Source organism: Myxocyprinus asiaticus, chromosome 26, assembly GCF_019703515.2.
Source record: "Myxocyprinus asiaticus isolate MX2 ecotype Aquarium Trade chromosome 26, UBuf_Myxa_2, whole genome shotgun sequence".
NCBI lineage: Eukaryota > Metazoa > Chordata > Actinopteri > Cypriniformes > Catostomidae > Myxocyprinus > Myxocyprinus asiaticus.
In genome coordinates this window covers 45043956-45060002 of record NC_059369.1, presented here as the reverse complement: position 1 = coordinate 45060002, position 16047 = coordinate 45043956, and the positions used below count along the sequence as shown (strand labels likewise).

The 16047-nt window shown below is 40.5% G+C and overlaps 1 protein-coding gene across 2 annotated transcripts in view; it reads right to left on the bottom strand.

The window, feature by feature from the left end:
• Positions 1-1314: 1314 nt before the first annotated feature.
• The window catches only part of LOC127417067 (semaphorin-3E-like), a 70275-nt gene continuing 55542 nt past the window's right edge, over positions 1315-16047 (bottom strand). Inside the window, exons 12-18 of one of the 2 annotated variants that reach the window (XM_051656784.1) lie at positions 13035-13257; positions 12093-12184; positions 11935-11976; positions 10043-10203; positions 6483-6550; positions 6232-6359; positions 1315-4687 (exon numbers count right to left, since the gene is read on the bottom strand). In XM_051656784.1, coding sequence (XP_051512744.1) covers positions 4241-4687; positions 6232-6359; positions 6483-6550; positions 10043-10203; positions 11935-11976; positions 12093-12184; positions 13035-13257 — 1161 coding nt within the window. In that variant the 3' untranslated portion in view covers positions 1315-4240. Of the gene's footprint in view, positions 4688-6231; positions 6360-6482; positions 6551-10042; positions 10210-11934; positions 11977-12092; positions 12185-13034; positions 13258-16047 lie in introns of both variants that reach the window. The other variant, XM_051656783.1, reaches the window with a different exon arrangement.

Sequence of the window (16047 nt, the reverse complement as noted above, 5' to 3'; positions counted from 1 at the left end):
GTGCAGGGCGACCTGATTCACAGTGCATCATGGAATCACTGGAAATGGAAATATCACTGGAAATGGAACGATCACACATGTGATAAAATCAAAAGGTATTCACTATTTGTTTTATACTAATCTCACTTTAATAATGAATAAAAACAAAGTCTGGAATTTGAACACGAGCAAAGGGTTCATATGATTCAGTGTTTTGCTGAAATGTCTTAAACTGTGAGTAAAATGATGGACTGAGGAAGCAATATTCATTCTAATGAATCATCCGAGCAATCATTGCTCTGCTGCATGTAAATGCTAAAGTATTATCAGCGATGCGCTTGGGTGACTCTTTCACTCATAAATAAAATACTTTATTCCCATTGCAGACCAGCGTACATATTTCTAATTAAGAGGCCCATCTGCAATAAGTAGAGAAAAGAAGAGAGGAAGAGAATGGCTGTGGTGGAGAAAGACGAGGCCAAAGACAGACAGCAAGGTCTGAATAATAATACCGCACATCTCCATGAATACAAACTTCATCCATCTATCATGTCAAAAACAATATGGTGCTTCCTTTCACACACATTCTCAGAAGCATTTGAGCAAGAAATAGAATTCTTGTAAGAAACATTAATGGGTAATTCTCACAAAATCTGTCAAGAAAATAAGATAAATAAGAAATTATATTTTGCCATAGAGAATGAAGCCTGTTTTTAGGGCCATGAAGATTTTTTAAATGGTGACATTATTTTCATGACAGCTATGCACATTTTAATGCTCATTACAGCAATACAAAAAAGATGGTCGTGATTTCCTCATTACTGTGACGTGAAAAAAATAAATAAAAATTATTTAAATTGTAAAGTATTTCTACATCATATTAATACTGTCTTGGTTCTGCATTTCAGTTGCATTGATTTTAATTAAGAAAATCATTGTAAAACACCATCTTTTCAACTTTTCTATTGAAATAGAGTAAAAACATTTGTTACGATAATGAGAATAATTACTGAAAACAATGCTTGTAAATGCAAAATGTCCGGACGTGTTGCAGTAATGAAAATTGGGGGGTAAAATGTGCTTAAGTGTCCAGAAATAAATGTCACAAAGCAAAAAATCTCAATGGTCCTAAATGCAAACCTATTTTTTTTTTTTTTTTAATGCAAAATAAAATATTATATTAATTATTTTTATTGATTTATTTATTTTTTCATATTGATTTGGGGTTAAATATGACCAGGACATTTTCGATTGTTCATTAAGTCTAAGACCACTGGTAAAAACAACAAAAATGCAATTACAAATAATACTATTTAATCAAAATTAGCTCGTTTCCTAGTTAAAACTAGATTGTGAATATATGATTTTAAATGTGGTCTCAGGCTTTGGGCCTGTATTGTATTTTATACTAGCACATAATACATGAGATATGGACTAGGATTTAGGTTTATTATGACATGTAACAACGTAAACATTAAACATATTCTCAACATCATGATACACAGCCAAACTTTGACCTCACTGAAATGATACATCATGATTTGACTCTAATTTAGTAGCTTGAATAATGTCGCAATGTTGCATAATGCTGGTTTAATCACTAGAAATGATACATTACGATCAATAATCGTAAAATCTATACACACACACACACACACACAATTAAAATGCAGTAATATGTGTCCAGTTGAAACAAAGGCTGCGTCCACACTATTACATTGTTGTTTGAAAAACCATTCATTTTTCTACATTTGCGCCGCTCCTCCACCGAAAACGAAGCATTTCGAAAATGCCCTCCATTAATGCACACTCTGGAAAGTGGAAAATAGGGTTTTTAAACGAAAATGGATTAGTGTGGATGCAGCCTAAGAGAACATCTAAAACCACTACAAATTCTTCAAAACATCCTAAAACACTGTCTAGAATAAATTAGTTAAAATAATGAAAATAGAGATAAATATAATCGGCATGTGCGCAAGGTTGCTTCTCACGTCTCCCACTGACGAGAGAGGACAGCTGGTCTCCACCATGTGTCATTGTTCATAGCAGTCCAAGAGGAAATTTCATTTGCATGATCCTGAGACGGTTTCCATTCAGTCCTTTGTCTTTTAACAGCCCAGTCAGGCAGACAGCACTGCACATCCTTTACAAGCAACTTTAATATTGGCATTGTCACTGAAAGGTCACGAAAGACCCACTGTACATATATTCAAATCACTGCGACACATTTTTGACCTCTTTCTCCAGCACATTCGCTGCAGTCTTAGGCCAGAAAGATACTTTACACAAGTACGCATTGCACTGTACGTAACATACTTTGTTGCATTACTGTGGCAGATGTAAACTTAGTAAACTAAAGAGTGTCACAAAGCAGTCGCAGGGCTCCAGACTAACATTTATTTTATAGAAGGTGGCACCAGCACCTGATTTAGTAGCACTGCTGTACTACTAGTAAAAATATCGGTATTATTATTGTAGAGCAAAAATTTGTGCAGCTATACATAATTATCCCACTGAAATGCACATTTGACAATGAAACATTGGTTTGGGATGCAGTAAATTCACCAATATTAACGACAGTAAAATTTGACAAAAGTCCTCTGCAAAAACACCAAATTTATAGGGCTAAACTAAAATATTCTGGAATTTCCTGGAGGCAGACAAAGCTAGTTACTTTACATTTTTACATTAGATGTGACTATGGTTTCTATAAATCAAACTATGACATTTATGCTATGAAAATCATTATAAATGCATTTAGAAACTTTTTGTAAGGGTGGTGATGTGCTGATGAAAAAGCCCTCCAATTAATGTGTGTGCATGGCGCAAGGTTTTCTTCTCATCAATGCCGTTTAAATTGTCAGGCTGTGTAAACTGATTTTAAACTACTTCCATCACTGACACATTTGGGGCTTTCATAAGGTTTAGCAACAGAGAATGTGCAACCACTTATTTACAGTCTGTAGCGTCCGTGTATGGGCTCACAGTCAAAACTTTAATACTTTGAAAAGCTCGATCATGTGAGACGCAACGGCATGTGGAAAAACAAAGTCTACCCTAGCCTTATGATTCTGTTCAAACCATTGCTCCGCCATTACAGTAGCTGACAGTAAATTAAACAGCGTAGAAGCGGACAGTTCAAGCTAATGTACACTATAGTGCCCCTTGTGGCAACACTGAGAATGCAACACATAATTGTGTTTTGAATTGCATTCCGACTCATTTTGTAGCGCAAATAAAGCTTGCGTCGCTAGAAGTGTTTGCGTTCACATACTTGCGTAGAGATGTTTCTGTCCTTAATGGTTTCGGTGGGAATGACCCAATGGTAAGACATTATAAGGACTTTAAAGTAATGTTCCGAGTTCAATACAAGTTAAGCTCAATTAACAGCATTTGTGGCATAATGTTGAGTACCACAAAACAATATTTCGACTTTTTCCATTGTTTATTACAAAATAAAGCACAAATAGCGCTTACAGTGAGACACTTACAATGGAAGTGAATGGGGCCAGTTTATAAACATAAAAAAAAACACTGTGTGCAGCTCTGCAGCCCCATACACACCAAGCTGCGATGCACTGTGTGTTCTGACACCTTTCTATCATGGTCAGCATTAAGTTTTTTAGCAGTCTGTGCTATAGTAGCTCTTCTGTGGGATCGGACCAGACGGGCTCTCCTTCGCACCCCATGCGCTTCAGTGAGCCTTGGGCGCCCATGACCCTGTCGCTGGTTCACCAGTTATCCTTCCTTGGACCACTTTTTGTAGGTACTAACCACTGCATACTGGGAACACCCACAAGACCTGCCGTTTTGGAGATGCTCTGACCCAGTCATCTAGCCATCACAATTTGGCCCTTGTCAAAGTCGCTCAGATCCTTACGCTTGCCCATTTTTCCTGCTTCCAACAGAAATTCAAGAGCTGACTGTTCACTTGCTGCCTAATATATCCCATCCCTTGACAGGTGCCATTGTAACGAGATAATAAATGTTATTCACGTCACCTGTCAGTGGTTTAAATGTTGTGGTTGATCAGTATATATATATATATATATATATATATATATATATATATATATATATATATATATATTTATTTGTTATTTATTTTTTTGTGGAACTTTATGCCACAAATGCTGTCAATTGAGCTAAACTTGTATTTAACCCGGCACATTCCTCTAAAAGTAATTTGTTTGTGTTTTTAATATCAATAGACATTTATGTATCAAGAGTTTCAAGTGTTCCTTTTCTCTTCTAACAATCTTTAATGTCCCAGTGGGTGTCGGGGCACTCGTGCTCTCCCCCGCTGCTCCGTGTACCGCCATTTGGGTGCCATTCCCTTGAGTTTCTTTCTCTTCCTGTCCGACACACACCACACCTTCTCGCAGTACTGCTCCACCCGCTGAAAGTTGCTGTAGCCAATCAGCTGCATGAAATCCTTGTACCAGAGCTTCGAGGAGGAGGGGGCGGAGGGCAGGCTGGGGAAGGGACAGGGTGGAGATCTGTGCTGGGAATCGCCTTCCTCCTCCTCGCCTTTATGGAAGAGATGCTCCACTTTATTCTCATCCAGGACCACCAAAGTGACTTGTACCACGGTCTGTACAAAGCCGTGCTCAGTGGACTGGCACACATAGACTCCTGCATCTCCCTTGGCGATTTGAAGGAGTAACAGGCCGTGAGGAGTCCGAATCAAGCGTTCATCACCTTTCACCTGAGAGAGAGCAAAGGAGACAATAAAATTTGTGCACTTCATTTGCAATGCTGGTCAGTCACAACTGTACAGTACCAGGGTGTAGAATTAAACTACAATGCAATGATGTTCTGAGAGGTTTTTAGTGCATTGCTGTGTGCTTGATAGGGTGTCCTGGGTGGTTGCTAGAAGTGTTAGGAAGGAACAGATACTTTTAATGACATGAAACTCACAGCACGATCAGTGTAGACTGATTTCCGAACAAATGACTCTAAAGAACCTGTTCTTTTGAATCTAAAATGGGAAACACACAATGCGAAAAGTGTAGTCCGATTTCAAATCAAATGACCCATTTGAGCTGGTTCCTTTTAGTGAATTAAAAACATTCTGCATGGCTAGTGTAGTCTGATTCCCAAACTAATGAATCTACAGCGTGAAACATATAGCATGACCTATGTAGTGCAAATCCTGAACAAATAAGTCCCTTTTCTCCCCAATTTGGCATGCCAATTCCCAATGCACTCTAAGTCCTTGTGGTGGCATAGTGACTCACCTCAATCCGGGTGGTGGAGGATGAATCTCAGTTGCCTCCGCGTCTGAGACCGTCAATCCGCGCATCTTATCACATGGCTTGTTGAGCGCGTTACCACGGAGACGTAGCACGTGTGGAGGCTTCACGCTGTTCTCCGTGGCATCCACGCACAACTCACCACACACCCCAACATGACTTTACCCACCTTAGCAACCGGGCCCATTTGGTTGCTTAGGAGACCTAATTGGAGTCACTCAGCACACCCTGGATTCGAACTCACGACTCCAGGGGTGGTAGTCAGCATCAATACTCGCTGAGCTACGCAGGCCCCCATACAAATAAGTCTTCTGATCCAGATGTTTTTAGTGAATTTCTATTTGTATAAAATTTGTACCCATTTCATCATCTGCCTGGTGAAAATCACAAGTCTGATTGCAAGTCTGAAAAGTAGTAGTACACCTCTCCTAAAAAAGGCCACAAGATTCGAAGTATGATTCATGTACATTGCACATGCTAAGTTGAATGAGGGATGTGGCGAAATGTAAAACTTGGCTTTCGGGGTTTATTTAGACCTCTAACCCTATGTGCAATAGTTGCAGTAATGCCGGCCACTAATAAATGCACCATTATCTGAAGTATGAGTTAGTGTGATCCTGCAGAGAGATGTTAGAGAGCAGAAATGGGGCTATGATGGTCAAAGTGACACAGCCAATGTCTTTATTATTTTCTATTTAAGATGTATTGAACCATTGGGGCAACATTAACCAGCCTCCCTGAGGTCAGAATATTGCAATGCCGCTTTAATCTATATTTAACAGTCCTCTCTCATTAGGGGTTCAGACCAGAGCTTGTGATGGAATAATTTCCTAGTGCCTGACTATGTGAGAACAGCTCAGTATCACAGAGTGAGTATCCAAGTGAACTCTGTTCACATTAGGAGACTCTATCTGAGCACTTTCATTCTTTTCAATAAATGTTCAGGTGTTACTTTTAAAGGAATAGTTCAAAAAAGTGTGTGTGTGTGTGTTAATACCTCCTCAATGTCCACGCCACGTTGAATGTACCATGTAACAGATGCCTGTAGTGATCTTGGTCTGCATTCTAGTAGAGTACTGTTGTTCTCCACACCGTATACCAGCTTTTCTGAGATGCTTTGATCCTCTGTAACACACACACACACACACACACACACATACACACACACACACACTGCATTTTCAGTCACAGATCTCATCTGTCACAAAGTTTCTAAAACTGTAATATCCGGCATCGATCAGAGCGTACCACTGAGCTGAAGCCCGTTGCACTGCTGAACCGCATTGCCATGGCGGACGTCTTGCCGTCTGAAACGTCTGAAGAATGAGATAGAAACAAGACATTGACATAACCCAGTCTGTCTGCAAATGTCATAATATCTGCGTGCCGCTTTTGGTGTCAACGCGTACCATGAGGTGACAAACATTTTTGTTCTATGACTCTGACAGGTATATGTCTGGCTTTGCATAAAAAAAAGCATACTGTATGCTCTCCAATTTCACCGAGATCACTAATGGAACCATTGGGTTAAAAGATCAGTTCACCTGAAAATTAAAATTTTGTCATCATTCACTCACTTCCATGTTTTTCCAAACCCATATACCTTTCTTTATTTGTGGAACACCAAAAGAAACATAAGACAGAATGTTAGGGTGATAAACAATGTCCTGGTCCTATTTTACTCTAAAATTGAAAAGAAACAAATAAGAAATTACATTTTGCAAAATGAAGACTATTTTTAGGTTCATTAAGATTTTTTACAATGACTCTTTTGAGCCTGTTCTGTTGAATCTACAGTGTGTAACATATAGCACGAGTAGTGCAGTCTGATTCCCGAACGAATGACTCTAAAGAACCGGTTCTTTTGAATCTTCAGCAGGAAACATACATTGTAGCATGACCAGTGTAGTCTCAAATGAATGACTCTTTTGAGCTGATTCTTTTTCATTTTAAAGTGGAAAACATACAGTGCAACCAGTGTAGTAAAATTCCCAAACAAATGACTCTAAAGAACATATTCTTTTGAATCTAAAACGTGTGACATTGTGACATTATTTTCATGACAGTTGCACACATTTTACAACCTCAATTCTCATTACCACGATGCAAAAAAAGAAAGAAACTATATTATTTAAATTGTAAAGTATTTATACATCAAAGTAGTATTCCCTTGGTACAGCCTTTCTTTCATGTTGTTAAAATAATAATAATAATTTAAGCTGTAAGCAGCAATGCGGATTCCTCCTCAAAACTGCAAATTATGTAAAAATTGGCATGATAGAGAAAAGTACTTCACACATGTACACAACATTTCATTAATTTGTTATTAAACATTGCAAGATTCTTCATATGAACTGGTGATTGAATCAAATTATCGGTTTTATGACTAGCGGATTTGTAAAGCATTATTTTAGCGTTAGCGATAAATAATAGTAAACTGTAATTCTGTCATCTTTTGACATATCAAGGTGACATTTTGCACAGTACTTCAGAGTGATGTCATCTTGAAGCCTGTTAGGTTGGGAAAACATTAGTCAAAATGGCATTAGATTTTTTGGACATATGGATATTGAGACAATGTGGACATTTACATAAATGCACACCTTTTAGCCATTTTGTATTGTATTCATTTTTGCTAAATATCAAATTGAAAGACATGTATCCTACACATACATACCGAGTTTCAAGTCGATTGGAGCAATGGTTCAGGAGGAGTAGATTTTTGTAATTTTGGACAAATTTGTGTTGTACAGGAAAATCCATCATGGCGGACTTTATGGGTTCTAGAGGCTTTTTTGTTCCTCGTGAGAAATGAGGCATATATACCAGGTTTCAGAAATTTTGGACCTATGGGGTGGAAATGGCATCACTTTGAAAATGGACAAATTGGTGCATGGCCTGTAGGGCCACCTATAGGTTCACGTGGGCCATATTTGGTGTGGTAGTTACTCGTGGCCTGTAGTATCAATGTGCCAAATTAGAAAATTTTTGACTGGTGACTTTTTGAGATATTGGAGGAATCCTAATAAGAATACTAACAAAAACAATAGGTTTCCTCCTACTGGAGGAATCCTAATAATAATAAATTTGTACAGTATCATTTTTTTTTCTTGCATTTTCACAGTGCAAAAAGTAATATTAATTAAAAAAAATATTAAATGGTCCTAAATACAGGCTTCATTTCATTTATGCAAATATTATTTTATTGTATTGATTGATTGATTGATTGATTTTAAAGCTAAACAAGACCAGGGCCCTGTTTCCCAAAAGCATCGAAGGCCTAAGTGGATCCTACAGACGTTGCACGAATCATCTTATAATTATGGGCTGTTTCCCAGAATCATCATAACTTAAGTAGTACTTGAAAATGGTTGAAGATTTACGAGTGCTGTGGAGTAATTGTAGAGCGCTTAAGAGCATATTAATGATAGAAACTTATGCAGACACCTGCAGGACATTTGCAAAATTAAACTTAATTCAATTTAATACAGTTCATGTTGAGATTCTTATACTTTATGCAGTAGTATACAATGTGACCATGATACTTTTTTGTTTATTTATAGTTAAATAGAATATAATTATATCGTCCTGCTTACATCAAGTACATGCGGATATTTTTTTCTAATATATAATAATATTTAATTAAATATAATTAAAAATGAAGGCATCCAATATATATATATATATATATATATATATATATATATATATATATATATATATATATATATATATATATATATAGATAGTCTTCACTGACCCTGCGCTTGCACCTCGACCCACAGATGAATTTGTGTAAACAGAACATTGCAATTAAACGCACATATGATGAACAAAGCAGCGACTGTATAAAAACAATAGACTGTAGCCTACTAGACAAAATAATTACAAAGCTATTTATTTAATTAATTGATTTAAGCTATTTATTTAATTAAAGGAAAGAACGTTCGTAACTTCACACATGGAGAACGCTCTTAAGAGAAAAGATCGATTGTTATCAGGAAACGCAGCCCTGGACATTTTCTTGACACATTTTGTGAGAATGATATGTTTAGTCTGAACATTTATTTTCAGTGTATCTTTTCTCCATACAGTACAATGCAAGTGAATGGTGACTGAGGCTGTCATTCTACCTAAAATCTCTTCTTGTGTCCCACACAAGGAAGAATGTTATACAGGTCTGGAACAACATGAGGGTGAGTAATTGATTTTTGGGTGAACTAACCCTTTCATAACACTTTTGTAATGCAAAGTTCACTGAAAGAAATTGCATAGTTTCTTCCACATGTCAAGTCTTCTTAATAATAATTAATATTTTTTTTTTATAATCTTCATAATTTTCTTTATTTATCACACATTATACATTTGCACATATACAGTGAAATTCTTCTTTTCACATATCCCAGCTAGGCTGGGGTCAGAGTGCAGGGTCAGCCATGATATGGCACCCCTGGAGCAGATAGGGTCAAGGGCCTTGCTCAAGGGCCCAACAGTGGCATCTTGGTGGTGCTGGGGCTTGAACCCCTGACCTTCTGATCAGTAATCCAGAGCCTTAACCACTGAGCCACCACTGCCCCTCTTATACTGTTAAAATGTTTTATGTATGTATGTATTTATTTATTTCCATTAGCGTCATTTCCAGCACAGAATTCTATTAAACACAATACAGAATTTGAGGTGTGCTGGAAATGACACTGTGCTGGGAATATTTATGACTTTCAGAAACATGTTTTTAGGAGACTTTACTTTCCACAAGTCCACAGTGCTAACAGTGGCCACACCCTCTTACAGTATGTAAGTGTTGGTACCTTTTGGTATAGAGTCCTGCAGGGTAGTACCGGGAACATGTGAATCCATCCCAGGCGCAGTAGGGGTCTCTGGCGAGGCAGCAGTCGGCGCAGGCTGAACCATACAGCCCACACTGGTGCACACGGATCTGTGTTACACCCAGCTCAGAGCCCACATACAGCTGTTGCTGTGGAGATACAAACACACTCATGTCAACCGCTTCGTTACATGTGATGAATGCCACTGTGTGGCATTCAGATAAAAACATGCAGATAAAATGTTAAGCATTATTGTTGAGTATTCCAAATATTTCAATATATTACAGTAATCATAAGGTGCTGTAATTTACAGTCTTTTGTCATATAATGACTTGTTATCATTATTAATTATTATCAAAATTAGTAATTAAGTAATCAAGTGCCTGCCTGATTATAAAAACTGAATTTTCCAAAGGTATCAAGATTGCAATGGACTCATGCATGTAAGTTTTCTCAATACTACCATCTCCAGGTGGAAAATAATAATGTTTGTGAGGGCATCACAGTAATTTCATCTCAGGTGTTCCATTCCAGTTTGCAAGTTTAAAGGTGCTGTAAGCGATTTTAGAATTCTGAAGCTTTCACGTGACTGAGCTGTTGAATTAGCCACGCCCCCTCATTCCAAAACCTCTCCCTCCAAAGATAATTTTGAGAGCAAAACCGAGCAAAAGAGCAGCATTGTTTGTTCCTGCGGCTGTCAAATTCAACAGTGGCACAATAGCGCCCTCTACTGACAAACATAATGAATCATATCCTCAATGATCCACTTCAAATCCAACACTATGAGAATGAGCAAAATGATTGACATGTGAAAAGCGTTTGCCATTTTGCCAAGTCTACAGCTGTCACAGAGACCGGTGAGATATCTCAGGACACTTATTTCCTTAATATCTTTAAGGGAGTAGGGACATTTTTTGCATACTTTTTCAAGAAAAAAAAAAAAAATCACTTACAGCACCTTTAATAATGTGTGCAATGTTAAAATATTTTCTTTTATCCAGTTCCAAGTTTAAAAGAATATTCCTGGTTCAATACAAGTTAAGCTCAATTAACAGCATTTGTGGAATAATGTTGATTTCCACATAAATATATTTTCAACTCACCCCTCACACTCTTTTTTTTTTCTCCCCTTTTTCGCCCCAATTTGGAATGGCAAATTCCCAATGCGCTCTAATTCCTCATGGTAGCGTAGTGACTCGCCTCAATCCGGGTGGTGGAGGACGAATCTCAGTTGCCTTCACGTCTGAGACCGTCAATCCACACATCTTATCACGTGGCTTGTTGAGGGCATTACCGCGGAGACATAGCGCGTGTGGAGGCTTCACGCTCTTCTCCGCGGCATCCACGCACAATTCACCACGTGCCCCACCAAGAGCGAGAACCACATTATAGTGACCACGAGGAGGTTACCTCATGTGACTCTACCCTCCACAGCAACCGGGCCAATTTGGTTGCTTAGGAGACCTGGCTGGAGTCACTCAGCATGTCCTGGAATCGAAGTCACGACTCCAGGGGTGGTAGTCAGTGTCTTTACTCGCTGAGCTACCCAGATCCAGGATTATTGAGGCTGACTACTACCCCTGGAGTTTCGAGTTCGAATCCAGGGCGTGCTGAGTGACTCCAGCCAGGTCTCCTGAACAACCAAATTGGCCCGGTTGCTAGGGAGGGTATTGACGGTCTCAGAAGCGGAGGCAACTGAGACTTGTCCTCCGCCACCCAGACTGAGGTGAGTAACCATGCCACCACGAGGACCAACTAAGTAGTGGGAATTGGGCATTCCAAATTGGGGAGAAAAGGGGATAAAAAAAATTTTAAAAAACAAATTAAAAGAGAAAGAAAGATAAAATATATGGGAATGACTGAGAAAGTCTTACTCTTTTGGTAGAGATGATGATCTCTGTAATAGGAACAGGGACCTAGAGTGAGGGATAACAAAAAAGTGTTTAGTGTGAAGAATGTTTCTAATAGAAATGAAATGGTTTCGACATACTGTGAAGATTAAAAAAAAGTTAGCCGAAGGACTTGTGACAACCTTGAAAACCTGCAATTCCTCAAGAAGAACCTCTTCAACTGTGTCGGCTTCGTTGTTGTAGATTGTGATCACTTTTAAAACAATGGAATTATCTGAGATAAACAGAGAGAGGACCGAGAATTAGGCTGTCAATCTATTAATTTGTCCAGTTTTCCCAGCCTGATCACATGAACATTACGTGATTGAGTAAACATTTTTGCCAAGCAAAATTGCATGCCTTATTAAACATTTTGCTGCAGTTTCCCAGTGAAATGTCCAGCAGGGGGCACCAAAAGCGAGTGAAATGGTGTTGTAATCAGACAAGGTTTTTAAGGTGAATATTAAATGGAGGTTTTAATGAGTAAAATGTACCTCACTAACCTAAAACTTTTACCTAAACCTAACCAATAGTGTGGAAAAAACACATTTGAAATTTTCTGAAGCAACCACGTCATATCGCATCACTTCTATGAGACACTCGTCCCACGTGTCACTTTGTGTGCCTGACTGGGCTCGACCCGCGGTCTGACAAGTCCAAAGTCCAACACTGCTGATCACATTGGAATAAGTGTGTAGATGTAGCTGGGTCTGTAATACATATTAGCATTAAAATGTATAATTTTCAAATGATGTGTTACAGTAAAAGTGTTTCGATATCATAACAAAAAGTGTGTGAGTAATAGAGTGTAAAATAAGACATAAAGTCATAATCAGCCATTGCACTCGTGATTTGTGAAAAAGAATAAAAAGCACGGTTATTTTAGTGCCTCTCATTTTACCAGGAAACTGTGTTGAAATTTAGAATGCGGCACGTAAAAGACAGTTTGCAAAAATGTAGTTATGTAGATTGTTTCCAGTGATTCCAATTCCAAGCATAAATTATGAAATTACTTTTTTTAAAAGGCCCGTATGACAGAGCAGATTTGAGTGTAGAAGGCAAAACAGAGGCTAAATATATAGTACCAGTCCCTATGAAGAGAACATTGTAGTGTCCATCCTCGGCTTCCACCCTATCCACCGCCAGCTGTGTGAGTCGACGCCCTCCTTCAGTGTCTAGCAGAATGGGCCGTCTGTGAACAGGCTGCACCGCCTGGAACATGAGGGGATGAGAGCGTGCAAACCGAAGCGCCTCGTCTGGATACTCCTTAGAGCTGGAGAACTGGCCTCCATTTATCTTACTGGCACACTGAGAGAGACACAGATAGAGAAACTGACAATAGGTGTTTCTTCAACTTCAGGCACTTTTAGCACTGTGGAAAGTAAAGTCTTGTTAAAAAAAAATGTCACACTCTAGTTTAAGCGTATTTGCATGCATCACAGGAGATTTATGTCATTTTTGTCATGAAAATTCCCACCACAGTGTGATTTCCAGCACATCTCAAATTCTGTATTGTGTTTATTAGTATTCTGTGCTGAAAATGACGCTGATAGAAATGACATTTTTTACATTTTCAAATAAAATGACCGACTCCTTTGTCTTGCTAAGGCTAATTTCATAGCATTTCAACATTTGGTGTATCCTAAATACACACAATTATTTGATATTTTTACACTTTTTGCATAATTTGGCAAAATTACAGCTTGATTGGAAAACGACCAATAAAAATCTCCTGCTCACAAGTGATATTTTCCTTAATTTTTCTTTGTTTTGTCTCATATTTAATCTCAAACATGCTCTTCACTGACACTTTTGTCCACTTGGTTAACAAGTACACTAACTTTTGAAAAAAAACTTTATCAGGGGCAAATTGTGTTTTTGGTGTGGTGGAAATGATGCCACTCTCAGAAAGTGTGAGACAGAGACCCAATAGCCAAGGAACAGTTCAAAGGATTTATTTACAACAATAAACGTCAACTTAAACTTGTGCTGGCAAAAACTGGTGACCCCAGCACTGGATGCAGCTACAAAGAATGCTCCACTGGCGATTTGTGGGCAGCGAGGACAGGCATACAGCAAGCTGGAAGGTAACCACACTCTTGACACGCGGGCAGAGACAGGCAACCAACAGATACATGAGACAGCACCAACTAGACACAAAGAGCAAGGCTAGTTGCTTGACAGTACACACATTAGCATAAGCCAGACTACATTCAACACTGAACTACATAAACGTTAAACCACATTGAACGATCCAGCGTCATGAGGGGATTTAAATAAACAGGAAACAAACTTGGGGCAGGTGCAGCTCGCAGCTGAAAGTTGTCATGATCAGCGTTCCCATGGAAACAATCAGGGTTCCCATGGAAACGCTGATTCTGCATGCCGGCGGCACCTGAAACACATGAGGGCAAAACGTAAACGTGCTTTGACCAAAACAAACTGGGAACGGTGATGCCACGGTCCTCGTCAGACAAAAACTAAAAAATGACAGGACTGTGACATCACTGGAGGGCACACAGCGGTAACTTGTGCAAGGCGGTAACCAACAACCAGACCTGTCTGCCCACACAAAGCACATACACGAAATACAAGACAGACAGGGGATGATGTTCCCTCCCCCCCCCCCCCCCCCCGAGAACATCAAACAATTGAAAAAAAGACAAACACACGAACAGAAAACACAACAGAAATGGAGGGAAGGGAGGGAAACCAGGGAGATAATTTAAGGAAAAGGGCGTGGTCTGGCGGCCTGGGAGGAGGCCTCAGGGCGAGGCAGGGTCATGCAGCCTGGGAGGAGGCCTAAGATGGAGGCAGGGTGTGGCGGCCTGGGAGAAGGTCTCAGGGCAGAGGCGACACAGGACTGGGCGGTGGCCACTGGACAGGGGGCAGTGAACCAGGCGTCAGCCGCTGGACATGGTTCGAGGGGGGGTGGCTCAGGGGGCAGATCCGTGGATGGCTAAGGCATGGGCACTGATCGTGGGAGGGGAACGGCCTTTATGGTCATGGATGCTGGCCGAGATGGGGAATGGCCTCCACAGCTTTGAGTACTGGCAGCTGAAACTGGGAAGCGGCCTCCATGGCCAGGGGACCAACAGAGGCTTGGGAACGGCCTCTGTGGCTGTGAGCATTGGTAGTGACAGGGGAACAGCTTCTGTTGCTGTGAGCACTAGCAGTGACAGGGGAACAGCCTAAGTGGCTGTGAAGACTGACATGGATTGGGTAACAGCCTCCGTGGCTGTGACAACAAGCAGTGACAGGGGAGCAGCCTCCATGGCTGTGAGCACAGGCAATGACATGGGAACAGCCTTCATGGCTGTGAGCAATGGCAGTGACTGGAGAACAGCTTCCTCGGCTGTGAACACAAGCAGTGACAGGAGAACGACCTCCATGGTCATGGGCACTGGCGGGGAACAGCCTTTGTGGTTGTGAACACAGGCAGTGACAGGGGAATGACCTCTGTGGTTGTGGGCACTGGCAGTGGCAGGGGAACAGCCTTTGTGGCTGTGAATGCTGGCAGCGACTGGAGAATGGCCTCCATGGCCGGGAGTGCAGGCAGCGACTGGGGAACAGCCTCCGTGGCTGGGACCACTGGCAGCGACTGGGGAACGGCCTCCATGGCTGGGAGTGCTGGCAGCGACTGAGGAGCAGGCGCTTGGCTCCTCCTCCACCTCCCCAATTGGTTCATCACACTGCAGCATGGTTGGATCAAACACCCAGCAGAACTCTGTGGCAAATGCCAAAAACGAGGTGCAACAAGGGCGATCATTGTCCCACATGGCGGTTCCCCAATCAGCCTTCTGGTGAGGCACAGGATGATGTAAGGCACCTTCATTCTCTCCAAAGGAAAGGCAGAGAGCTGTGAGGCGAAGAACAGAGCACATTATGACAGAAAGGTGCTACAGGATCCCACCTCACATAAGTAGGGAGCTGGAGGAAGGATGCAAGCCTCTGGGCACCATGGGGTGTGGGGAACTGCCAAAGTCGATGGGGGTGTTACATGAGAGGAACCGGCATCGGGAGATGAGCGGAGTTGTTGGACCACCGCAGTGAGTTCAGTGAGCTGTGATGCAATCATCTCCAATGCCCTGTTAGATG